At 46.5% G+C, this 27,718-nt stretch overlaps 1 protein-coding gene across 4 annotated transcripts in view; it reads left to right on the forward strand.

Annotated features, from left to right (window-relative positions):
• The first annotated feature begins 3,744 nt into the window (after positions 1-3,744).
• The window catches only part of GNE (glucosamine (UDP-N-acetyl)-2-epimerase/N-acetylmannosamine kinase), a 78,725-nt gene continuing 54,751 nt past the window's right edge, over positions 3,745-27,718 (forward strand). For 2 of the 4 annotated variants that reach the window (XM_032793258.2, XM_032793257.2), the window contains exon 1: positions 3,745-3,864. In XM_032793258.2, the coding sequence (XP_032649149.1) occupies positions 3,814-3,864 (51 nt within the window). In that variant the 5' untranslated portion in view covers positions 3,745-3,813. Of the gene's footprint in view, positions 3,865-20,802; positions 20,873-27,718 lie in introns of those variants that run through there. The other 2 variants (XM_075067400.1, XM_075067401.1) reach the window with 2 other exon arrangements.

Genomic DNA, 27,718 nt, shown 5'->3' on the forward strand with positions numbered 1-27,718 from the left:
TGGCCCTCAGCACTCCCACTATACAAATTGTCCCAGCGCCCCTGCCCCCAAATCATCATCCTACAAATCAAAAACTTTCTCTTTTTGTGCTGGAAATCCTGGCTGCTAGGTGCAGTTTGACCATGGCTGTTCTACTCTGGGCCAAACTAGCTTTCGCTCACAGGTGAAAGAAATCTTGGGGCCCCCACGGAAATAAAGGGGAGTTTTGCCATTGACTTCAATAGGGCCAGGATTTCACTGAGCGTCAGCAAGAGATCCCCATTGCCTGTTGGTTTGTTGTTGGTTTTTGAGGAACATACTTAAGGATGCTGAGCAAAGTACATTTTTTAATGTACACAGTATATTATGGTCTGCTGTCTTAATCTACATAATTAGATGTGGATTAGTAGGTACTATTTATATGAGGTTAAATTCACAGGGCAGAGAGCCCATTCATGTGCACTTAAGCCACTTTTTTTGAGGGCTTTAGGATTTAAATGGTGCACTGTATGTAGTATTCATTGCACTACTGACCTTTTCACGATACGTATTTGTTCTTATAGTATGAATAATTGTGTCTGTGTTTTATTATTGTGTTTTTTAAAAACAAGTGAACAAAGTTAAAGTTTATATCTAGCACTTCTTATGAATCCAGATCCTTCCAAGAGAAGGGAAACAGGGTTTGTGACATTGGAGCAGATCACTCGACCAGTAAATCTGGGATCCTGCCTGGCCTGGTGATACCTCAAAGGAAGAATATTAAAAAATAATCAAGATCCTAACTCTCACTCAGGTGCATAGTGAGAGAAGGTGAGTTCCTATTTATTAGCCTATGCCACAAGGGCTTGCCAAGATAACAGCTGGAAGGACTCGTGTAGTTCACATAAGTACAAGTTATTTCTTATTTGCCACAAGAAAGGAAATGGGTGTGCTCTGCACTATGGCGATGATGATATTGAGATGGTGAAATGCAGGGGTCGGCAACCTTTCAGAAGTGGTGTGCCAAGTCTTCATTTATTCACTCTAATTTTAGGTTTTGCATGCCACTAATACATTTTAACATTTTTAGAAGGTCTCTTTCTATAAGTCTATAATATATAACTAAACTATTGTTGTATGTAAAGTAAATAAGGTTTTTAAAATGTTTAAGAAGCCTCCTTTAAAATTAAATTACAATGCAGAGCCCCCCGGACTGGTGGCCAGGACCCAGGCAGTGTGAGTGCCGCTGAAAATCAGCTCGCGTGCTGCCTTCGGCACACGTGCCACAGGTTGTCTACCCCTGGTCAAACGGTTGAACGTTCCATGACAGGAAATGTAACCAGGTTGTAAGGGGCCTGACCTGGGTTGCTCCAGTTGAAGACAAGTTGAGTGAGGCTAGGTTATGTTGGTATGAGCAGATCCAGTGGAGACCGGAGGGTTCTGTCAGTAGGATAGTTCTTTCAGTGACTCAACAGAAGACGAGCAAGGGGACACCAAAGACTCGGTACATGGACTGGATATCCAATGTGCACGACAGCCTGGCATATGAGCATGAGTTTTGGAAGAAGGCTATAAAAGTCACCGATGCTGACTGGGTCAGTGGCAAGAAAGAAGAAGACCGATATTGTAACGTCTAGGAGCTGTAATCATGGACCTGTTCTATGTGCTGTACAAACACAGAACAAAAAGTCCATATGATTAATAGTCATCAAAATAACCCAGAGACAGAAGTAATAAAGCCCCAGCAAACTATTCCATTAGACTTGGATTGGCTCAAAAGGCCCTAGAACAGCCAGTTCAAAGCTCTCTTGAGCCCACAACAATAATTACTGTTGTCTGATGGTCTCCTGTCAGCGCACAGATCCAAACCCTGATCCTTTGCACAAAGCTCTGAGTAGCACAAATGGCCCATAGCAAGGCATGGGATTCGGAAGGGGCCTGAGCCCAGACTTATCAAAATGCCTGTCAATCCACCCATTCCAGAAGCGTTGGAGCACATACAGCATTTCAGGGCTCTTAGGAAGAGGAAACAGCTCAGACAATGATACCAAAAATACCCTTTAGCATCCTGATCAATGGCAATTTGAGTTCCTTTTAATGATGGAAAAAGGAAGCAAGACTAGCGCTGTGTGTTATGATCTCATGGTCCTATCTGCTACTGTGGGAGTTGGGAGCCAGGGTGCCTCTACCATTCTGAACACAGTGCCCTGTCAAGAGCAGCTCTAATCAGCAGTATGAAAACAGCGGTGGAGCCAAACTGCTAACAATGCTGGGCATGTCTCATAAACATTTCCCCCAGGTGCATGTGGTCAAAAACATCCTGGATTTCCCTTCACAACTCCTTCAGCTTTTCCTGTCGCCCCCCGACCAGTGAGCTGGGCTCTGCGTTCATTGAGAATGGCTGCACAAAGGCAAGATCACAGCTGCACACTCAGTTGCTGTAGCTTAGGGTGACCACATGTCCCATTTTGGCCTGGACAATCCCTTTTTTAAGCTCTGTCCTGGCTTTTTTGTCAAAAGTGGGCATTTGTCTTGTCATGTGACTTGGTCAGTTGGCAAGAGCAAACGGGACAAATGCCCACTTTTGTCAAAAAAAATGGGGTGCAGTGTGGAGGGGGCGAGCAGAGATGCCAGCCCCTTGAAGTGGGGGAGGCACGGCTCCAGTGACAGGCTCTTGTGGTGGGCAAGCAGAGTTCCAGGGACCCCAGCCTCACGGGGAGGGTGGGGGGCTCAGGCCAGCCATGGGGCAGGCTTGGGCTAGCCTCTCCCAGTGTCCCCTTTTCCCTTTGGGAAATATGGTCACGCTATAGCTGCGTGCACGCAGGGTAGCTGTGCATTCAAGTGGCCAGTTAAACATCTAGGTGTTCCTTTGCTGTGTCTGCATTTGCCTGATTGGCGCACCCTGCTACTGGCTCTGAATGCACAAATGTGATCATATACCTCCACATAAAGTGTTGTCTGCAGAACCACACACACACACACATCCTCCAGTTTTGAAAATGGAGTGTTTCAGATTTCACTGTCCTCTCCTGTGACAGCTTTGCCTCAAAGGGAGGCACTGTTGCCTAGTGGATAGTGCACTGGATTGGGACTTGGGAAACCTGGGTTCTGTTACTAAGCTACTGTGTGACCGTCAATCACTTGATGATTACCTGTTCTGTTCATTCCCTCTGGGGCACCTGGCATTGGCCACTGTCGGAAGACAGGATACTGGGCTAGATGGACTTTTGGTCTGACCCAGCAGGGCCATTCTTATGTTGAGGGAGTCACTTCACCTCCCTGGGCCTCAGTTACCCATCTGTAAAATGGGTACAATGTGAAGTGCTTTGAGCTCTGTGGATAAAAAGTACTCTATAAGAACTAGGTATTGTTATGGTGTCCTGATGCCCAGCAGAGTATTGTTTTCTCTAGGTTTTTAGAAGATTAGAAGCATGTGTAACAACTGCTGAAGATTCAGCGAGCCAACGGAAAGCATTGGCCAGGAAGGGGCAGATAGTGCTGAGAATGTACAAACCAGGCGTTCTCAGCCAGCCAGCTCTCAGGAAGGGCAGCCTGGCACGAGTTGCTCCTTGGCAGCTCCAGGCAGCTGAAGAGGGTGCAATGATTTTAGTGGAAAAGTAAAATCAGCCTGTCCCCCCCTGCCCCCGCCAGGCTTGGAAGGGGGAAGAAAAGACTCAGCTGCTGTCCAGCCCAGGCCAAGCAGGAATCTGTGAATGACTCAGAGCCCCCGCCTGACTGGCAGAGGGGCGGGGCTTCTGGGCCGGGATGGAATTCAAGTGGCAGCTGAAGCCGGAGAGGAACCAGCTGTTCTGCTCAGTGAGTCGGGTCGTGGGGCACTGAGCCAAGCTCGGCAGGATGGGCTCCAACGTGCATCCTCGCAGGCAGCAGGGCGTCGGAGGGCCACATGTAAGTGAGAGCTCGCAGGAGCAGAGAGACCTGCAGGCAGTGGGGGTGGGACACAGGATAACTGAGCATCTGCTTTAAACGTGGCTGCTCTGGCTTGAATGGGCGGTGGAGCATCCTGCCTTTCTCAGCTATTGCAATGTGGGGAATCAAGGGCTGGTATCTGCATTGCTCCAATGGAGGCGGAACAAGGATAAAGGTGTTTGGGGTGTTTTTAATTTTTCCCCCGTTTGCTGCCACAATGGCAAGACATGAATGGAGCGGGCTTTGTCTTACTCACTTTCCTCTTCTCAGCCATGTGAGGCAGATCTGTTTCCAAACAAAGGAGCAATGGCCAGGAATATAGAGAGATCGCTTAAAAAAAAACAACACAGGAATTTGACTTGTTTGTTATGTGGCTGCTTTATGACCCTGGTGTCTTTGCTTTCTTAACTGAGCAAATCTGACAACGGTCACTGGAGTAAATTAATCCCCAGGCTGCAGAAAGGGGAAATGCTCTGCCTTGTTCTTTGTGCTGTTTTGTGCCAGGTTGTTGTGTTTTGTTTTGTTTTTTAATGAGTTTTATTATAATCTGCAGAAAGCAGGAGACTTGGGAAAGTCACCTGTTTTTGTCAAAAGCCATTTCCACGCAGCAACAAGAAGTCGCAAGCAGGAAAAATTCATAGTGTTGCTGTTGTGTCATCTGTCATTCAGGGAGATAAATCTTACGAAAATGTTGTTAGGGAGTGAAAATATTAGGGGAGGAAGAATGGTCCTGTGCTTAAAACACAGGCCTGAGAGCTGGATGAAATACCAGCCCTGCTGAATTAAATGAGGTTCCCATTGACTTCCATAGGGCCAGGATTCTCTCCCCCCCAACTCCTATCAGACTTCATGTGTCACCTTGGACAAGTCACTTAGCTTTCTTGTGCTTCCGTTTCTTCATTTGTCATATGATGACAGTGATTAGCTGCTGTGAGGTTCAAGGTAACTGGTTTGTAAAGCACATCGAAATCCTTGGAAGAAAGGCACTGTGCAAAGTAGTAGCCTTGTTATACAGCGTCTGTTTCCATCTGTTTTAGTCTAAAGCCAGACGCTGGGACATCTGGCAACTTCCTAAAGCTGGCAGTTTATTTCATATCAAGTGATTCCCCCCCACCCCGTCCCACCTCTGTACTCCTTGGGTGGAAAAGATTTCAATTACGCTGCTCTGTTGGTAGCACTTGGAGTGTAGCAGACTTAGATTCCAACCATGGTGTTAATAATAATAATAGATAGTAATTATATTTGTTATGGCAGTGCCTGAAGCAGAATGGAGCCCCATTTTGCCAGGCGCTGTACAATAGATGATGGTACCTGCCTGGAAAGTTTACAATCAAATTCAACCAGACAGCCTGGGTGGGGAGGGGATAGACAAACAGTGTAAGCTATATTAATTCCACAATTTTTAGTGGTGGGGGGGTTAGTTAGGAGGAGATCAGTTAAATGGGAAGGGAAGTGGGGTGAGGAGACAGAGGAGAAGAAGGTAAGAGAGGCAGGAGTGAAGTCAAGCTGAGATGAAGAGACTGGGGGAAGGAGAGAGTTGGAGCAAACAGCCAGACAGCAGAGGGCAGAAGTCTTCGGCTGTTTGAGACCCCAGGAGTCATTGCTGTGCCTTCCCTGGGTTGGAGATGCTAGCACTGGCTCTGCTGCTGTAATACCCGGATACTGCTCTGTGGCACGGTGTGAACTGTACTGTCGTACTGAAACAGACACCGATTTGTGCCCATGCTCAGCGTGTTGAGGGTGACATTCCCTCCACCCCTGTAGAGCCTATGGGCCGGATCCTCAGCTGGTGTAAACTGGCATAGCTTCCTTGACATCAGTGGAGCTACACCGATTTACACCAGCTGAGGATCTGACCCTAAGTATTCACTCTGTGCGGGGAGGTCAGGGAAGTGACATTCACACCCACACCTGCCACTCTATCCTCCCAGAATCTGAATGTTCAAGCCTAGCCTCTGTTCCATTGCATTAAGAGCATTTTCAGCTCCTATTATGTCTGGCAATAGCATTGGGAATTTAAGCTAAGACAGCTACTTTGATTTAGGTGTTATATGTCAGCCTCTGGCTAGTGCTTGGAGCAATACTTAGGTCCTCAGGAGAGCTAGATCCATCCCTTTTCATTCCCGAGCAGGACAACAAAAATACTTAGCATTTTAGGACTGGGGTAGGGAGGAGGCCCAGGAACTTCCAACCCTCCATGAGAAACAAATGCCACCACTTGAAACATGACACGTGTTCTAACATAAACAAACCCTGTGTCTATGGCCCAGGCTTCCACATCAGAGCCTGTACAGCTGTGGATTTCCCCTATATTAACACTCGCCCACTGGAGGATCAGGGCTTATCGTAGGACACGTAGTAAATCGGGGGGGCGTGTCTGCTAAATACCTGCCATTGCAATAATTCTATTTAAGATCTAAACAAAAGCCAGTCTTCCTTTTAAAAAACAAACAAACAGAAGGGCCTGTTTAACTTGATACCAGCTTTGATGCAAAGGGCTTTGGCATGGTATCTGTCATATAGGGCTTAATCTGTGCCAGGGCTGAGCCCGGCCCCTCTGGGCCTTGCAGTTCAGAGCCCCGGCCCCTCTGGGCTTGCTGCATCAGTTACGAATGAAAAAACTTGTTTAAACTCTGGCACCTAATTGCTTGAACCTTGGCACCTCTTTCATTACAAATTAAGCACGGCTGTCATCATTTGTAAAACCGGCGTGATCTAGCAACGCTGTTAAGGATTTGAAAGTGAAATGAAATTGGCTTCCTTCATAAATGATGTTCTGCAATAGTAAACACTGGTTTATTATCATGACCTTGTTCAGATAGGGGATAAAACACCTCCTACCCTAACAGTGCATTAAGGACCCAATCCAGCTTCCTTGGACTTCAATGGAGAGACTCCCACTGATTTCAATCAGAGCTGGATTATACCCTACCGGCCAGATTGTAGCAGTGAATTGCTGGCCCTTGTTAGGAGCAATCTGAAGCCAGCCTGCCCCACAGGAAGTTCCATGTTACACTCAGAAAGAGACACAATGTCTCCTAGAGCTCTCTGCACCGTGCAGGGGGTGCCTCCCACTGTGCCCAGCCACCCATTAGAAACAGGCAGCGTGTCCTACTCTTTGCAACCATTTTAAGCTGCCTAAGAAAATCTGGGGACTCAGACGTAAAAGAGACATATGGGCATAATGAAGATCTTCATGCTTTTGTGCACAGCCCTTTAAAAAAGCTGGGTGTCTTTCATGCAAATTAAAGAGAGGCACGCATGTATTGCACTGTTTTGTTAATTGGTATGTTTGGAGAAAATCCTATATCCAGCGTAGGACTGGCAATATAGTTACTGACCTGGGGAAAGAAAATGAATACTCCATAACTTTTACGAAATTAATATAACCAAGTAGACTCCTAATCCCGCTCTATCAACAGTGACTACATAGTAACCAGCATTGGTTTTAAAATGTTCAGTGGGGGCGGGGGGAAGTTGCCTTTAAAACTGATTTCTTACTGGTCAAATTTGCTACTGACTGATCTCTCTGATGTCTGCTAAATTATTATTATAACTGTTTGTAAATGAGAGTGTCAAGAGGCCCCAAATCCACTGTGCCAGCTTCTGCACAAACAGAGAAGTCCTGATCCTATTGAAGGCAATGGCCAAAGTCCTATTGACTTCAGTGGAACCTGGATTTCACCATTGTGAGAAACAGTCCCTGCCCTGAAGAATTTATGTGGTGTAAGTAGACACAACAGACAAATGATGGGAGGGGAAACTGAGGCACTGAGAGGGGAAGTGACTTGCCCAAGGTCACCTGGCAGGCCAGTGGCAGAGTGACAAATACAACACAGGTCTCCTGAGTTCCAGCCCAGTGCTCCATCCACTAGATCACATTGCCTCTCAGAACTGAGCTACAGTTCACCAGGATCCTTGGATCTGGATTAAAAATGTGAAGTATAAAATAGGGCTGCAAGACACAGTGTGATGCTCCATTTCTTACTATCAGCTTGTATGACCAGCAAGATAATTTCTCTTTCATGATTACTTGACAGTTTAAACTGAAAAAAATCATGAAGAACTATCAGTAGAAGATCAGTTTCGGTTCTTCCCCCCTCAATGCGGTAATATCTGTCCTCAGAGCCTACTTTATTTAACATAGAGTATTTCCCGCCAGACGCATCTCCAGCCTCTGTTGTTTTGTTGATCTTGAGAAATTTATTACTGTTGCTTCGTGCTTTATGCTGCAGCTGGACCTAGATTCCTGCGTGGCTGGCAGCATGCTCAAAAGATAACACCAAGGTCACTAGCACCAGAGAAGATAAGTTCTATTCTACAGAAAAAAGCTCTAATGTGGATTTAAGGTCTGTGATGGCTTGTCGTGTTCCTATTGTTTTCAACACAAAATAAGATTTAATTTTTGGGAAAAAAAAGATTCTTGACTTTCTGTTTGTAAAAACTGAACTTCAGTGGGAGTACACACATGCTTTAGTGGTTTGCTGGATTGGGGTCCAAATAAACAGATACAGGGTAGGGAATGGGATACAACAAAAAGGATATTATTTATTAGGCACAGATCAAGAGCCGCAGTCATGGACATTACGTGGATGCTCTGCAAGCACAGAACAAAAGCAATGAAACTGAACTGCTTCTTATTAATTCACATTGGAAATAACCTTTTCTTTTTAGTGTTCCTCTTATGTGAGAGAAAAACTTTGAACTCAGTGAAACTATCACATCCATAAAGCTGCTCACGTGCTTAAGTTTTTGCCAGATCAAGGTCTTAGGATACAAATAGCTCTTTATAAAGCATATGGTAGTGTTTTTAATATGGTTTTGAGTTAATTTGTTTTTAAAAGTCCTGCAGCCTTTCCCCAAGTTCCCGTAGAATCTTGGGAAGGAATTCCATACATCCTGCTCCATCTGAAATCAGTGGAACCAATGGATGGAAGATTAGGCCCCTTGACTGCAGTCTTGATGCTTTTTAAAAAATAATCACACTTCTATCTCCGTTTTTGACATGCTTTTTTTTTTAACCCAAGTCCAAGGACCCTGGTGTCAGACTTCAGGGTGGGCAGCAGAGCATTTTAAACATATAATGTCCTTCATTTCAAGAGGCAGCGTGTATGATGTAATGTAGTGTTCAAGATGACAGCAACTGAAAGAAAAATATTTCTGTTTTTCAGTTCTCTTTCCACATTTGACAGTACTCTGTACCATTAGTTTCACGGATTTTCCTGCGCTGTCAGTTTCCCCTGTTGTGTGACAGACCCTTACATACAGCCACGCCCTGTAACCCACCTTTTTTTTTTTTAAACTGACTAGATTCCAACCTGTTCAGTATTGGCTGAAGCACTCCCGCAAGAGACAACCAGTTCAGCAGGAAGTGGAATTAATCACCTGTTTACAAGAGTAACGTCAAGCCCTACTACTGAGCTCAAAAATAGAGCTGAGACGAATCCCCTGCTTGGATCTGATCTGTATACAAACCCAGCAATTTGCTCAGGTCCATATTCACACAAAAGTCATCTGAAAAAACAAGCGTTGATGATGGCCACTGCCATGAGGTGAAAGCCAATATTAAGTATGCTCCAGTTCCGCCCACCACCCCCTCACCTGCGCAGCCTGCTTCCTGCACCCCAACTCGTAGCACTCATCTTCCACCTGCCCCCGTCCCTCACCTTAGTACGCATGTTCCCACCCGCTCCATTGCAGTAACCAGATTAATTTGCTTAGAGAGACGATGTAGATAGCATGCTAGACTGGAACTTTAGAGACGGGAATTCTATTCCCAGCTCTTCTGCCAGGTGACCTGGGAGAAATCACTTCACGTCATCTCTTCCCTCCACCTTTTGTCTGTCTTGTGTATTTAGACTGTAATCTTTTGAAGGTGTGGACTATCTCTCTGTGTGTACAGCCCCTAGCACAATGGGGCTATGAACCCAGTTAGGGTACTAGAAGCCCCGATTCAGGAAAACACACAAGTGTATGCTTACATCTATCTCTGTTCAGCAAAGCACATGCTTAATTTTAATGCTTTGCTGAATAGAGATGGACGTAAGCATATGCTTAAGCGCTTTGTTGAATAAAAATAACATCCTAAACTGCCACAATACCGATAATAATTCTCTTCGCTGATAGATACTGAGGTCTGATGTTTGGAAGTTGGTAAAGATGATTATCCCACCCCTATTGTATGGACAAGGTCTTGTTTTGTTTTTTTGTTTGTTTTTTTTGGGGGGGGGGCAGGGGCAGGGGCAGGGGCAATCTTAGTGCCAGAGTCCAGGCTACATTATGGATTTTGGGCAATGTTTTAGGATGTAATCATGTCAGCTTCTCAGAATTGAGTTGTATCGGAACAGAGCTCTTATTTGGCTTTGGTCCACTGCATACATGCTTTGAGTAAGGACGAGTAGCTCTGTTCCTTCCTGTGTGGCTGCAACTAAAGATTTATTTTGCGTATGTTTATTTTCTATGCTGCATAAATCATAGTTTGAACAATGTAAATAAGCAGGAAGTTTCATTAAGTCAACTGCAGGGTGACGTCCTTGTAGGCGTATACCCTGGTTTATTAGTCAGGCTTACGTTAGCTGTACCATTTAGGACTGAGCCAGGGTTGTGGATTTTGACGCCTTTATTTACCAAGTTTATTGAAGCTAATGAAAATTGAGGCTCTAAGGATATTGGTGTGTGTCAGGCAGAGCGCAGGCAGGTGCTGTACATCCTCTGTGCTAATTCACCTCAATAAGTGCAACACACTGGCAGTGCGGCTCTACAACACCTCTTGAGCAGATTGCCAGTTCCGTCCAGGAGGGTTTTTGACATGCACAAATGAGGACAGGACAAGATAAGACCATTATATCCATCTTAACTTGTAACCAAATGAGGCTAGGGCTTCAGAGCTACATGCCTTGACTGCAGGGGGACTGGACTAGATGACCTTTTGAGGTCCCATCTAGTCCTACACTTCTGTGATTATGGGCCTGATCCAAAGCACAGTGGGAGCCCACTGGCTTCAATGGATGTTGGATCAGGTCCCTAACTCACTCTTCCACCCATGTTAACCCCCACAATGGGGGTTACTTTTTCCTTTCGTCCGAATCAAGATGTCACTCTTACAGAGTCAGTAAACACACCTGCCTTCCTTGGATTGTACTTCTGAAATGTTTGATGCTTGACTCAATTTAAAAATTATATTTGTGATTGATCAAACAATAACAACACACTATTTAAATAAAATTCCGAAAACATCTGATTTTAAAAAACATCATGGCCAGATTCTAAAGCAACTGGTGTGATTTATGAGTTAATGTTTGAATTCTTTAAATGGAATCCAGACTCCCTCTTCTATCTGGGACTTTGATACACCCTGAGACTTTCACTACTGTTTATGCTCTTGTGAGTAAGGGAAGAAGCACACAAGGGCTATAGACTAGAAAAAAGGGCAAAACTTTTTTCAGTGGAAAATGAAGGTTCAGGTTGACTAAAATGTTTTGTGAATTCATGATGATTTTGGCATATTGTTTTGGTTTAAAAAATGATAATATATTGGGGGGGGGTGAGGTCAATGATTTTGTTTCAACATTCCTAAAACAAAACACTTGAATTCTTCAGCTGGAAGCAACTTTTCACTTTGAAATTTCTTTTTATATTATTTTAAAAAATTAAAAATACATAAATGCTCAAATTGAAACAAGATTCCCTACTAATATATTTTTTAATTTTTGCTCAAAGGAAACGTTTTGGTTCTGGATTGTCCTGAACCAAAAAATCTTCCCACTGAGCTAGTCTATACTTTCCTCCTGTTGGCACAGAATACGCCTAGTGCTTAACTTCACCTGTGCCCATGCCTTCCTTGTACTGGAATACAACCCTGTGCAAGGAGTTACAGGATCGATTCTACACTGAGGGTAAGAAGGAATAACCCCAACATCTCCTTTCTACGTGGTGCAGTAAGGCACAAATGGACTTGCTTTATCCTTCCTTTCCCTTTCCCCTGAAGCTTCACATATAATCTACTACCAGAGGGGAGTACTGGATGTGACAGACCATTGCTCTGTTCGGATATGGATAGTTCATTTGTCATAAACAATTGCTCACTGTTTACCTGGCAGTTTTAACTAGGAAAAAAACAGAAAAATGTATTACAGGATGATCACTTCCCCCTCTTCCACCCCATTGCATGTGCTTGCTCTAATATTTTTCTTTCGTGCTTATAACAAGTAGTACTTATTGCTTGGTACTGTTACAGTAAATTCACACATGGTACATTCATTACAGAGGTAATTCACAGTGACTGTACCCTAGGGACAAGACTTTCAAAAGTAACTAGTGATTTGGCCGCCCAACTTTAGATACCTTGCAGGGGCCTGATTCTTAGTGTGAGCAGCTGTCCTTTAAAGTTCAGGCCCCTGTTAAGGTGATTTAAGTTGGGCTCAGCATAAATGAGGCACCCAAACATTGCTAGTTGCTTTTAAAAATTTTGGCCTGAATTTTCACATCCCGTTTAATTAGTTCACAGTATAAATACAGTTAGTGCAAATGAAGAGAGAGTTACACAAGGGAACGTGAAGTAGCTCCATCTTGGATGCAGTACATGCTGACAGCTGGCTAGTCCTATGCTCTTTACTCAGGCAAAACTCCCATGCAAAGAAACGCAGCATCAGAGCCCCATAGCGTAAATGAAATATATGTTAAAACCACTTTTGTAATATTGTATTTGGCTAGTACAAAGGTCTCCATAGCCATGAATTAGTGACTGTTAGACTGTTAGACTGTAACAGACCCTAGTGCAGGTCAGTTGTGGTACTCCCCTAGATGTTTGGTAGCATGCTGAGTGCAGCAAGTGCCCTGAGGCACTAGAGCTGTCTATTTTGTTGGGACATATTCCTGAAGGTTTCATCACATGATGTAATCTTTAGTTGCATATTAATCTATAATTCCTGGAGATTCCACGAGAATCCTAGAGGGATGGCAACCCTATGAGGCACATGCCATTGTAGGTACTCCAGTCGCTAGGCCCTTCAAGCCCTGGCCCTCAGTGGGTGCCCATACTCACTTTCCAGAAGCCCATGTTTAACAAAGGAGGCTTCTCTAGGACTGCTGGATATAAATACTGCAACTTCCCCAGGCACTACTGCTTTGGGTTATCAACAAAAAATGATCAACCCATAACAGGCCCCAGCCCAGCCCCTAAGAGCACTCCAGTGCAGTCGGAGGAAGGTGCGGGTCTGCCAGCCCAGTGCTAGGGATGCTCAATCCAGGCCACCCCTTGCCCTGGAGGCAATCATGCATCAGCCTGCAGTTCCCCTGGACAGAATCCAGTCCTTTTATCCCACATCTATAGTCTCATTCGGGCCCATTCACACCCTGTTTGTAGGCTACTAGGTTATCCACCAGCTGCAGCTACCAAGGGGCCCCTTGCCAGCAAAGGGCTGCATCCCAGGTTGGTTCTCAGACCTTCAGTCCCAGCTCCTTAACTGCCTGGTTTTGTCACTGCTGCTCCCACTCTCTCTGGTGCCAAATCCCCCTAACTTCCCTTTCCCAGACTGGAGCAATTATGGAGCCCTCTGCTAGCTGGATGTTGCCTGGGGAGGTACCCAGTAAGGAGCCAGCAGTGTTTCATTCACAAAGAGGGTAGCTGAATGAAGGTTAAGCAGAACAAGTGTAACTTTATTATGCCCTGTGATGTGATTTGCCACCTCTGAGATACAAACCAATGGGACAGCTGGGATAATCCTGAGCTCCTAAAACTGGACAGCTGGCCATGTGCACAGAGCAGCCATTCAGAGGTCCCAGGATGGCTACCTCAAACAGCCCACCTGTGGACTGCCCTGTCCGTGTGGCTGAGTTGCTGCCAGCCTAATTCCCCAGGTTCCCTGTTCCACTGGTGTCCTGTCAATAACAGTCCCTTCAGAGAACACTGGCCCTCTTGACCCCAGTTCCACAGATCATGATACAAGCAGGTTTGTTACGATGCTTTTCATGTCATGTTCTGCTATGGCTTGTATTAACTAGGTCAGAGAGAGAGAGTATTCACTGCAAAAAAATAAATGTGGCTAGGAAAGCCAGCATTAGATGACAGGAGCACTCTCCAGTGCCTTGTATCAGGAACGTGACAGTGTTTTAGGATGTTAAACTTATTGAATGATGCAAAAATACTGTGGTTCTGTTGGCTCTGCCACGTGCCAACTGTATTATTTTCAGACTACCTTGGTAAACCTCTTGATTCTCTCTCTCATATACTATGGGCTCTCGATACTTTCTGCTGCAGTACAGGTCATGGATACTGGACCTGCAGGAAATTAAAGAGAGGATGGCCTACTTTGTAATACCCAAAGCCCTCTGAGTGACTGGGGGATGCAAATCAAGAACTGGAGAGAAGTGTTGTGTAAATAAGATCCCCACCTCCTGCACTCTCCTATTCCTTGTCCAGAATCTGTCCCTCTTCCCACAACCTCGCACTGAGGCTGCAAGAGTTCCTACAGCTTTGCATAGGTACAAGAGGGGGAGGAAAAGTCCAACTGTCCTATGTCATCCCTGAGGCCCCAGTCCGTCAGGGAGCCCTGTGATGGCCCCACTGCAGTCAGTTGGGCTCTGCATGGGAACAGGGGGGCAACGTCACAGAGACCACTACAGATTTGGAGTGACCAAGGCATGCTGAAGCAGGGCAGGGTAGAGAGTGTTGCTACTGCCTAATCTTCAGTGATAATAGCAGGGTAAGCAGGGACCTGCTCTCAAATGCTGCAGAGATGTGGCGAGAGCTCCCTCAGTCTTTGAGTAGGAGAGGATGTCTCGGTCCACATATCTGATAAGGCAGGGAGGGCGGCGAAGCAAGAGGGCAAGTGTTCATCTATATAGGATTCTTTCTTCTTTCAGTTTTAGTATAGATTAAACTGTGGGCTGTTGAAAACATCATTATACAATAATACCTCTGAAGACAGTCAGTTAAAAGGCTAAGGATTCTGCATAAATAAAGCCCTGCAAGACCGCAGATATCCACGGTCCATTTTTGCGGCATGCGGATCGGATGCAGATACAAATGTTATATCCACGCAGGGCGCTATGCATAAAGGATCATTAATCCCCAACACACTTTAAATCCAAATTTGCATTTCTTGTGCAGCCATGAGAAATGTTTAGAATATATCTTTAAAAAAAAGGCTAATTAACTCTGAAAGATCATTCAGACTTTTCATTCCAGTGAATGCATTTTCATGTACTATTAAAGAAATCGTATCAGGGATCAAAGAAATGTGCAAAGGACACAGTACACTAATCTATAGTGACATTTTTAAACATGCAAAGAGTTTTAAATAATGTGCACAATATACATAAATATTCACTGAGGTGCAGAAAATTATTAAAACAGCTTAAGTCTGCCAGGAATTCAGTACAGGGTCCCTCCCAGCTGCTGCTTCTACCTCCGATTAGCATTTCAAGTTACAATCTCACAGTTGTACTAGTAATCTGAGAAGAGGGCATACTGCAATTATGTATGTCACTGGTGCTTTGAGAGACCATGACTCACTGTTGCAGCACAACCCATTTTGGGGACTTACTGTAATTTATACAACATTCTTTTGCTTTCCATAAAACTCAGTGAAGTGAGACACTGGAATCTTCCTGAAGACAAACCCTGCAGTCATTATTCAAGACTGACTCAGGCAAAACTCCCCTTCCAGTAGATAAAGATCGTAACTAAATAAACACTTTAATATTTGTCCTGTTAAAGCCTTTATGTTCACAACTGCGAAAAAGTGCACCTGAGAAAGGTAGGGTTCAGAGTAGTAGCCATGTTAGTCACTACAAAACATCATTTTCCCTCTGTTGATTCACCTTCTTGTCATTATGGGCCACGTCTACCATGATTGAATTGGCCATGTTAGCACTGACACCCCCCCCATAAGGCAACTCTCATCTTTTCATGTGCTTGTATTTATACCTGCCTACTGTATCTTCCACTCCATGCAGCTGATGAACTGGGTTATAGCCCTCGAAAGCTTATGCCCAAATAAATGTGTTAGTCTCTAAGGTGCCACAAGGACTCGTTGTTGGGTTTTTTTGAGAAAAGGTATGCACTTTCCTCCAAAGGAAAGATAAGAATGCTCCAGTCCACATGCTCTCCCTTTCCAATGCATCTACCCTTTTCTGGACACAGAAGCAGCAGGAGCAGAAATTAGTGCTAAATATGCTTGTGATGGAAAGAGACAAAAGTGGAGGGGCACAGAGCCTCCCCACTGGCTGTATTGATGTGGGTTGATATTTCGTTAGGACCAGATAATTTGCCCTACCAAAGCAGACTCTCAGCTCACCTATCGAGTGCAGTAGCCAAGCTTTGGTAAAGGCCAATATGTGATCCATCAAAGGAAGATTCATAATCATAAATACTAATCCTAGCCAACCACACATTCTTTATATGTGCAACACAGCCGCAGAAAGATTTTCATGGGTGTTGTCCCCAAAGCAGAATTTTGCAGGACATTGATTATCATTGTTTTTGTTACAGTTTGTGCCTCAAGACTCAAACCAAGAACACATTTTGCTAGGAACTCTACAAACACAGAAGAGACAGTCCCTGACCCACCTAGTTTATAACCCAAGAAGACAAGACAGGTGCAGAAAGTATTATCTCCATTTTACAAATGACTAATTGAGGCACAGCGAGATTAACCACCTTATTCTGCAGTTTTCTTGATTGGGCAGTTAAGTCCCTTTTAAGTCAATCACATTTGAACATGTGCTTAAGTGTTTTCCTAAATTGGTGCCCAAAGTTATGCGGAAGTTTGTGGCAGAACCAGAAATTGAACCCAGATTTCTTGAGTTCCAGTCCAATGCCTTAATCAAAAGATGCTCAGCTCAAGCTTCTCTCCAGGCTGCCTATAGCTCCTTCACCCACTCCTAATTCTGGGACCTTCTTTCATGCTGTCCCTTATGTTTACGGCAGCATCCCAGTTTATTTGTCAAACAGTCTCCCTCTCCTCCTCCAGGGTATGTCTGCAGCGCAATAAAAAAACCTGTGGCCCCAAGGCCAAGCCTGGATCAATTGACTTGGACTCAAGGAGCTTGGGCTGCAGGGCTAAAAATTGCAGTGTGGACATTAAGGTGACCAGGTGTCCGGTTTTCAACCAGAATATCTGGTCGGAAAGGGATCCTGACGGCTCCAGTCCGCACCACTGACCAGACCGTTAACTGTCCAGTTGGCTGCGCTGCACAGCAGGACTGGCAGGCTCCCTGCTAGCCTCTGCACCATGCGGCTCCCGGGAAGCAGCTGGCATGTCCCTCTCTGGCTCCTACGTGGAGGGGTAGCCAGGGGGCTCCACACGCTGCCCCTGCCACCCTCCAAACCCTTCGATCCCAGCCTGGAGCACTCCCTGCACCCTAAACACCTAATCCCCAGCCCCATCCCAGAGCCTGCACCCCCAGTTGGAGCCCCCTCATGCTAACCCCCTACCAGAACCCCCTGCCCCAACCTGGAGCCCCCTCCCGCACCCTGAACACCTCATTTCTGTCCTCATCCTGGAGCCCATACCCTCAGCCCTCACCCCCTCCAGCCCTCTGACTGAGTGAGTGAGGGTGGGGAGAGTGAGTGATGAGTGGAACAGAGTGACTAGAAAGTTGGCAACCCTAGTGGACATTCAGGCTTGGGCTAGAGCACGTGGGCTGGATCCAGCCCCTCAGGACTTTGGATCCGGCCTGCAGATTTGCCACCTTTATGGTGCCATGGGACCCGCGCTGCTCCGGGAAGCAGCCAGCACCACATCCCTGCACCCCCTGGGGGAGAGGGGGCAAAGGGCTTCATGCGCTGCTCTTGCCTGTTGGTTCCTCCCTCAAAGCTCCCATTGGCCAGGAACGGGGAACTGCAGCCAATAGGAGCTTCAGGGGAGGTACCCACAGGTGCGCGGAGCCCTCTGCCCCCTCATCCCCCAGGGGCTGCAGGGAAGTGGTGCCGGCTGCTTCCCGGAACAGCGTGGGACCAGAGCCAGGGCAGGCAGGCAGGGAGCCTGCCCTGGCTTTGGTGTGTACTGCTGCCACCCTGGAGCCACTCCAGGTAAGCGGCAGTAGGCTGGAGCCCACACCCCAAACTCTTCCTGCACCCCCTCCTGCACCCCAACTCCCTGTCCTGAGCCCCCTGCTGCATCCCCTCCTGCACCCCAACCCCCTGCCCTGAGCCCCCTGCTGCACCCTCTCCTGCACCCCAAGCCCCTGCCCTGAGCCCCCTCCTGCACTCCGCACCTCTCCTGCACCCCAACTCCCTCCCTGAACTCAGCCCTCTGTCCTGAGCCCCGGCCTGCACCCCAAGCCCATTCCCTGAGCCCCCTCGTACATCCTGCACCCCTCCTGTGCCCCAGCCTCTTGTCCTGAGCCCCTTCCTGCACACTGCACTCCCTCCTGTGCCCCAACCTTGTGCCCCAGCCCTACATTCATGGCCCTGCAAGCAATTTCTCCACCCCAGTGTGGCTCTCAAGCCAAAAAGTTTGCCCACTCCTGGGCTAGAGCATCTGCACTACAATTTTTTAGCGCCACAGCCCAAGACCCAGTCAGCTGACTTGGGCCAGCCTTGGCCGCTCCACGGCTCTTTTATTGCAGTGTAGACATACCCTTAAAATCCAAGCAGTTTCTATGCTGAGTATGTCCCCCTGTGTATGGAGCTGTATTCTACCAGCTAGTTATCCAACTTGTAAACTGACAACTATCTGGGGTATTATTCATTCTGTACATTTTTCCGGCTTACTAGCAATGTGAATCTAGTACAAGATATCCAAAATTATTACAAACAACCCTCCGGTTCCAGACCCTACCTACATGAGATCTTTAAATTAATGCAGTTTCTGTTATCCTGAGTCACAAAGGTAGAGAGAGATACAGTAACACCTCAGTGTTTCGGACATCTCTGGAATGGAGGTTGTTCATAACTCTGAAATGTTTGTAACTCTGAACAAAATGTTATGGTTGTTCTTTCAAAAGTTTACAACTGAACACTGACTTAATACAGCTTTGAAACTTTACTATGCAAAAGAAAAACACTGCTTTTAGCCATCTTAATTTAAATGAAACAAGCACATAAACAGTTTGCTTATCTTGTCAAATCTTTTTTTAAGCTTTCCCTTTTTTAGTAGTTTTATGTTTAACACAGTACTGTACTGTATTTGGTGTGTTTTTGTTTCTTTTGGGTCTCTGCTGCCGCCTGCTTGCATACTTCTGTTTTCAGACAAGGTGTGTGGTTGACCGATCCATTCATAACTCTGGCGTTCGTAACTCTGAAGTTCTACTATAAATGTTTCTGATACTAAGAAATGTATGTACACTATTCTTACTAAATTGGTACAATTTAGTATCCTGATCCTGCAATATAATCCACTCAAGCAGACCCTTCCAAAGGGCCCAGCCAGGGCTGACCTTAGGCATACGCAGCATATGCAGCTCCGTAGGGCACCATGACATTTGAGGCACCAAATTTCCCCAAATTTCATGGTGCCTTAGGCTGCATACCCAGCAGCACCAGCCCCGGCAACCAGCCCTATCCCCTGGCCTGTGCCCACTGCAAGGGGCAGGGCCATCCCTGGGGTGGGGGGCAGACAACTTCCTCCACCTCACCTCTTACTCTTCCCCCCTGCTCTACCTCCATTCCACTTCTTCCCCCCAGCGACCCCACACTCACCGGCGGTGGGAAGCGGAGCAACGCGGCCCCAGCCTGCTCCACTTCCCTTGCCCCGGCTGTGTTGCTGGGGGAGGAGGGGTTAGGGAAAGGTTCCCCCCCAGACTCACTGGCGGCGGGAAGCAGAGCGCCGCACTTGGGAGCTGGCGGAGTAGAGCGGGCTGGGGCTAGGCTGCTCCGCTTCCTGCCACTGCCGGTGAGTGTGTGTGTGTGGGGGGGGATTCCTTTCCCCAAGCCCCCTCCCCTGAGCAACACGGCTGGGCCGGGGTGAGGGAAGTGGAGCGGGCTGCTCCCAGCCCCCGACTAATCCTCTGGGCCACTCTGGGCCTGTGGGGGCCCCCAAAGTGCCCCCCCTCGCTCCTGTCTCCCACACTCTGGTGGGGGGAGGCCTAGGGCCGTGTAGGGCATGTAAATGGCTAGGGATGGCCCTGGGCCAAGCCCTATGGATCTGATTGCAGGATCGGGGCCGGGCTGTGCTGCAGTGTGGTACAAGCAGGCAGTGGAGAAGGGACTGTAGTGACATCTGCGCATGGGCCAGCCCCAGGCCTCGGCTTTGTGACTGAGGGTCCTCTCTGCACGCCACAGGAGAATAGCCATGTCCTGGGTGACAGGGAGCGTATTGCAGTGGGGGCCTCCTATGACATCGATGCAGATGGACCCACTCACAGCAACCTTGTGGGCACCAAGGGTTCAAAAACCCTGAGAGCCCTGTGATTTTAAACACAGTCCAGCTTGGGCTCTTGCTGGCATCTGGCATCACAGCCTCCCTTGGGAGCCAGGGTTTCAAGCTTCTCTCCACAGCGGAGAAGGCTGGAAGCTCCTTTTTAAACGGGGGGCCAGGATTCCCCTGTGGGCAGGGGCTCTCCGAGGACAAGCAGGGCGAGGGCGCCCGCCCTGCCAGCGTCCTGGCCAGAGGGCAGTGCCTGGGCAGCTGGGCTGCAGCACGGGCGTGGTGGGGGGGAATCACTGCCTGCCCCTCCCCAGCCAGAGACATGAATGGGGGTGGGGGAGGAAGGGGCTGGCTGGGGGTGGGGGCTGTGCTCCCCCTGTGAGAGGGAAGCAGCTGCAGGTGGGGACCCCGTGGAAGTCCCTACCCCTCCCAACGTGATGAAGCTGGAAGAGGGGGTGTGGGGGGAGGAGCTATGCAGGGTGCCCCCACCCATCTGGAGCGTGAAGGAAAGGCTACGCGCCCATGGGGTTGTGGGCGGGGCTACAAGCTCCCTTGCGGGGGGCTGGGAGGGGAGGGGCTCTCTGAGCCACCCCGGCGGTGCGATGACTCGCGCTCGCGGCCCGAGCCGGTCCTGAACTGCCGAGCGCATCCATCGCGCCGGACGGAAGCGAGAGGTGAGGCGCCGAAGCGCGAGCCGCGGGCGGGGAGCGTCCGGGCTCGTTCCGCCGGCGCGGCGGGGCCTGGCGCCATCGGCCAGCGGGGGCAGGGCCCTCCCCTGCCACAGCGCGTCACAGCCCAGGGCAGGGAAATCCCCCCCTCACGGCGTCGGGGAGGGTCCAGCCCCCTGCTGTCTGCGGGGTAAATGGAATGACCCCCCACAGACAGGGCTACCCTGCCATGGGGAGAAGGGCAAACAGGATGGGATCAGCCCCTGCTCTCAGTGGGGGAGATAAGGGGACCCCCCCACCACGGATGGGGGAGGGGACTCAGCCCCTGCTCTCAGTGGGGGGGAGATAAGGGGACCCCCCCACACACAGGATAGGGGGAGGGGACTCAGCCCCTGCTCCCAGTGGGGGGGAGATAATGGGACCCCCCCCGCACACACAGGACAGGGGGAGGGGACTCAGCCCCTGCTCTCAGTGGGGGGGAGATAAGGGGACCCCCCCACACACAGGACAGGGGGAGGGGACTCAGCCCCTGCTCTCAGTGGGGGGGAGATAAGGGGACCCCCCCACACACAGGATAGGGGGAGGGGACTCAGCCCCTGCTCTCAGTGAGGAGAGGGGGAGATAATGGGACCCCCACACACACACACAGGACAGGGGGAGGGGAGACAGGGGAAAACTTGCCCCGTTTCCCTACTGTTTTCTCCCTGGGTTGAAGAGCCACCTGCATCTCTCCCAGGAGGTAGTGAACCCAACGCAGGATAAAGCGCAGAAGGGCTGTCATTTACTTGTTTGTTAAATATTAACAAGGGGGGATCTTTCACTTTCTTATGAAGGCCAACACGCCCAGACTGGCTGTGGTCAAGGTGATGAGCTGATTTCTCATGTTGAGTGCTGTCTGACTAGCTCTCCCTGATATTTAAAAAAGAGGGCTCCGTTGATCACAGCGTGGAGAAAGACGTAGTCATTCAGATATGAAGATCCCACACTGATGAAGACTGCATAGCACAAAACCAACACCTTACATTCCACTGTTAATAATTCATTATGAAAGATGTTATACACTGAAGGCACTGAGTGTCCACTCCGCTACTTGACTTATGTGGAATTGAGCATTTTCAGAATTGAGCATTTAAGACCTATTTAATTCGACGGCAGTTTTCCCATTGATTTCAGTACTGCAGAATAGGCACTTAATGCATACAGTACAGGTATGTAACGTAAAGTTTTACAGGTTTTTACCTACGCATTCCCTGCCAAGATGGATCTGCATTCTGTGGCAGAGGTGGCTCCATTTTAACAGATTTAAAAATTTTTATTAAGATGTTTAAAAAAAAAGTGAACGGTACAGAGTTTAAGCATAGAAGCTTCTGGTTATCAGGGAATAACAGATTATTGAGGGGTATGAAGTTCGGTTTAAGATCGGGTGGCATAAGGAATACATAATCTGCAGTATCCCTGATTGGAGGTAAAAGATTGATGGATCAAAGTACAGACATTGAGATATGAGGGTATGAAGTTTATAATGGCTATGTTTGGGTGTGAAGTATAATGAGTGGCTATGATGATGAGGATGGATTGATCTTCATTTGGTGAGACTTAATATTCAGGGAGTTTATGGTTCCAGTTCATATGATCCAATGGAGAAAGTCTCTTGGTCCCTTTCTCGTAGTCGAAGAATGATGTCACTCCGGCTCACGCCTCCTGGTACCGTCGGTGGCCGGTGATGTGTTCGATGTAGATGTCCCTGGACCATTAGTAGGACAGAGAGCTGCTTCAGAGCACAGTGCGAGGAAACAGCTAAAAAAGTTTTTGCCTATATCTTCACTGCCAGAAAAAGTGGGTTTTTTTGTAGAAAGAGAGCTAAGGCACATTAGTTATCTCTCTGTAAAATCCTGATAGAGACAAGGCTCTGGAGTTTTTACCATGGTGGAGCTAGGTGAGATCACAGCCAGGTGGGGTTATTGTATTGACCTTGGCTAGCTGCATCACAATGGAAATCTCCTGAGAGAACTTCAAACACACACAAATCAGATCTCAACTCTCATCTCTTTTGAGCCTATAAGAAAAAATAAATTCTGTCTGTGCTCTTAAATTGCTCCTTGCACTGTGTCATCCAATTGAAAGATTCTATTTCTTTAGAATGCAGAGTCTGAGTACAAGGCCACTGCTAAGGGCTTGTGTATAGACAAGCTTTAAGTGTACTTACACAGCTGGAGTGGTGCAGCTCACCTAGTATCATTGTACCAATAACTGCCCACGTGAGGGTTTGTACTGATACAAGAATATGGGTTAAAAATAATCATACCCTTAACCGAAACAGGTATATCAGTACAAACAACTGTTCAGATCAGTCTTAATTGTTGTAGTTTCATTGTTGAATCCAAACATGTTACAGAAGTTAAACTCAAAATAATGTTGCTGCGGGTTGATTGAAACCTATTAACACTAAATATAACTGAAATGCTCTTCTACAGTACGAATTTCTTTTGTTTCTAGTCAACTCAGAGCAGGTGTCATAACAATCTATCTTTGATCTCAGCTGATACTTTACAAACTATTTGTAAGGGACCATTGCTGTAGCAGACAGACACTGATCATTAAGTTTAAAATGTGTTGCTATGTAGATGTGTAATCTGTCTACTTAATTTTCTATAGATTGGTAATTATTGTGTGTCTCAAGAGATTCTTTGACTTCTGGCATCCTCAGGGTAAATTCTTTCCTCATCTGGGATGGGTGATTTTATCTGGATCTTAGTTGAATGGCCTTAGGACATTAAAATATGAGTTTTTTCTAAAAGGGCTTGGAAAGACAGAATACTTAACTGAATGGAAAGACAGAATACTTAATTGAACCAATACTACTTTCTAAGCCTATTTTGCATAAATAAGCAGATAAGGGAGTTGGGGTGTCTGATGTTTAGAGCACATAACTTGAATAAGGAGACCTGGGATTTGTTCATGACTTTGCCACTCCTTCTTTCTGTATCCTTGGAAAAGTCAGTTCACTTCTTTGTGCCTCTGTTTCTCCAACTGTAAATAGGGGAATACATGTTCACTTTCATAAATCACTGTGAGAAAGGCTTTGTGTATTTGTAATTTATTAGTTAGACCAGAAGCTCTCAACCTTTTTCTTTCTGAGGCCCCCCCAACGTGCTATAAAAACTCCATGGCCCACCTGTGGCCCACAATAATTGATTTTCTGCATATAAAAGCCAGGGCCAGCATTAGGGGGTAGCAAGCAGGGCAATTGCCTGGGGCCCCCATGAAGCTACATTGCTCAGGCTTTGGCTTCAAGCCCAGGTGGCAGGGCTCAGGGACCTGGGCTTCAGCCCCATGTATTGGGGCTTTGGCTTTCTGCTCTGGGCCCCAGAGAGTCTAATGCTGGCCCTAGTTGGAGACCCCTCTGAAACCTGCTTGAGGACCCCTAGGAGGCCCTCGGACCCTTGTTTGAGAACCACTGAGGCCAGGTCTACACTGCGACTTTAAATCGGTTTAATGGCCGATATACCGATTTAACGCTGTATCCGTTCACACGACGTCGTCATTAATATCGAGTTAAACGGCTCCTTAAAAAATCTGATTTTACGCGAACTCCTCCCAAACGAAGAGGAGTTATGCTAAATTCAGATAGTGATAACTCAGGATTTGAAAGGTTGCTGTGGAGCAAATTCGGAACGTTATTGGCCTCCGGGCGGCATCCCAGAGTGCAGCACTGACCCGCTCTGGACAGCAATCTGAACTCGGATGCAGCGGCAGGTAAAGGAAAAGCCCGCGAACTTTTGAATTAACATTTCCTGCTTGCCCAGCGTGGAGCTCTGATCAGCACGGCTGTGCGATGCAGTCTGAATCGAAAAAGAGCTCCAGCATAGACCGTACGGGAGATACTAGTCTGATCGCTGTATGGGAGACAATCTGTTGTATCCAGCTCCGTTACAGAACATGAAATGCCAAAGCGTTTGAATAAAAATCCAGGATACACGCGCTGCGTGACAAGCGTAACGGGAAGCCAGAGACTCAAATGGACGCTCATGAAGGCGAGGGAGGGGTACTGAGGCCTCCAGCTATCCCACAGTCCCCAGCAGTCCCTGAAAATTATTTGCATTCTTGCTGAGGCTCCCCACCTGTCTGTAGGTCAACACACGTGTTATGGCATGGTTCAGGGACAGCTCCTCAGTTTATTTCCCCCCCGCCACACATGAAAAAAAAAGGGAAATGATTGCTGTGCTATGGCGTTTGCTCAATGCACTCCGCGAAAAAGGCACCAAAGGGTTATCTGCTTGCCTACAAAGAGACGGGGTGAGCTGTACCCAGCACCACCCAGGGGCAATGTTTTCTGCCTCATCAGGCACTGTGCTCTCAACAACGGAAGTGGGACTATGGGATAGCTGAGGAACAGCTACCCACAGTGACCGCCTCCTGAATGATGGTAGCTTTGGACCATGGACCGCAAACAATCGATTTCGGCGATCCACTGTGGACGCGCTAAACCGATTTTATTAGATCTGTTTTGTAATATCGGTTTAAGCTAATTCGAAATAATCGTGCAGTGTAGACGTACCCTGAGTTAGACGATATCAGAGACAATCTTGTATTCTCATAAAAATTGCTTGCAGATTTTGAGCATGTTCTTATTTTTAACTGTGACCTCTGTTTTTCATAGATGAAGGGATGTTGTCCTCCTTAGAAAAAAGTTTATAATGAGCTGTTAAAAAAACCAAGAAGGCAGTAGTTCTGTTATATCAGTGATATATGAATCAAGTTAATTTATTATACATCTACTAAGCATATAGGAGGAGAAAGAATTAGGCCTTACAGATTTCATTTAGCAATATAGGAATATGTGCTATATGACCTTGGCAACAGAATAATGTTGCTAGAATTGTTGTAGGGTCCTCCCTCCACATCCTCAAGGAAAGAAGTTGTTCTCAAACATTATACCTTTAAAAAAGGCAGAACTGTTAAAGGATATTAAATCCAAGACTAATTTTTGACTTTTGCTGAGACATAGTATCAATAGCAAAGATACAGAACTTTTCAGCTGGAGGAAATGACAGTCTCACTGAAGGATTGGAATCCAAGCTTTTAAATTTCTAAAATAGTCATTAATTAATATTTGATTAGGTGTAACAGTGGTGTCTCAGTCCAAGTTGAAAGAATGACTGTGGTGCCATTTAATACAGTTCTGAACTTGGTTAGGAATTTTTTTTATTTATTAGTGTTTATTGCCCTGACAAAACAAAGCACTGGAGTTCTGTTTGGGTTTTTTCAGAGTCATACAGGCCACATCTGTGGCTTTTAATCACATATTTTGTCTCACTGACTTTTCTGCAGGATGGAGCTGTAATTGCTTTAGCATTACATATGTCATTATACTAAGGCATTTTTGTTCACTGTACACAGGAAAACTTCACTAATGATAGGGGGAAGTCCTTGGAAAGTTGCTGAATTTTGTGAATTAGTAAATAAGAGTCTGTACCTGCAAACATTTAGCTACCAGAAGTACTGCTTACTTCAGTAAGTAATCCCATCGTTGTACTGCACTAAGCAGTGCAAGGAGTAGAAAACATCAGTACTGTTTGCAGGATCAGGCCCTAAGAACACAATGAAAATGATTGTATAATGAATCACCAAACGTTCTTTGTTCCCTGATTTTGGCGACTAATTGAGTTTTAGTTATTAATGATACTTAATTGTTCTTTACTTTTTTTTAGAAAAGGTCTTTGCATCATAGCAACTCATTACAGATTTGCTGTTAAATGTTTGCGGAGGGGTTGGGAGAAACTGCTTTTTTCTCTTCTGCCAAATATAAATTATATGCATTAGTGAGCTTCCTTGAGTATTGTTTCAGTGTTAGGAAAGCCCTATTTGTGTGAGGTCTTGCATTTAAAATGTTAAAAAAACCACCCCCAACAAAAACCCCAGGATGGTGCTTCATTGTGTGATGTAGTGCAACATTTTGTTCTTCTCCAAGAGGAAAGAATTTGAAACCAAGCCTTTTACTTAAACTTGACCATTTTTTCTAGTCAAGTTATCTCTGTCTACACTGAAACACATCCAGCTAAAAGTGAACTAAAGGTATTACTGTACATCTACACTAGGTAAAAGGCTGGGTTTAAATTGGATTTAGCAAGCATGTATGTTTAAACCAATTTAAGCAAGACCATTTTTCCTTGTCAAGATAAAGTTTATATAGAACTTTGAGGCTTAGTTTATCCTTTATGCATTTCTAAAAGTTGGGCTAAGAACCTAAGGATATTTTCCAACCATTACTAAATCATCTCACTCATGTTCTTGGTACACATTGTGGCCAATGGCTATTTTTTGTCTGCAGTTCACAGCCTTCTTAGCCCTGGTCTACACTACAGGGTTAGGTCGAATTTAGCCGCATTAGGTTGATTTTAAAGTAACTCCGTTCCATTGACTTAAAATCGACTTCTGTACTCCTCCCCAGTGAGGGGAGTAGCACTAAAATCGACCTTGCTGGGTCGAATTTGGAGTAGTATGGACACAAATCAATATTATTGGCCTCCAGGAGCTATCCCAGAGTGTTCCAATGTGACCGCTCTGGACAGCACTTCCAACTCCAATGCACTAGCTGGGTACACAGGAAAAGCCTCAGGAACTTTTGAATTTCATTTCCTGCTTGGTCAGCGTGGCGAGCTCAGCAGCATAGGTGACCATGCAGTCCCCCCAGAATCGCAAACGAGCTCCAGCACGGAGTGAACGGGAGACACTGGATCTGATTGCTGTATGGGGAGAAGAATCTATGCAGGCAGAACTCCGATCAAAAAGAAGAAATGCTAATATATATGCCAAAATTGCACAGGACATGATGGACAGAGGCTACAGCAG

This window comes from Chelonoidis abingdonii, chromosome 6 (assembly GCF_003597395.2).
Source record: "Chelonoidis abingdonii isolate Lonesome George chromosome 6, CheloAbing_2.0, whole genome shotgun sequence".
NCBI lineage: Eukaryota > Metazoa > Chordata > Testudines > Testudinidae > Chelonoidis > Chelonoidis abingdonii.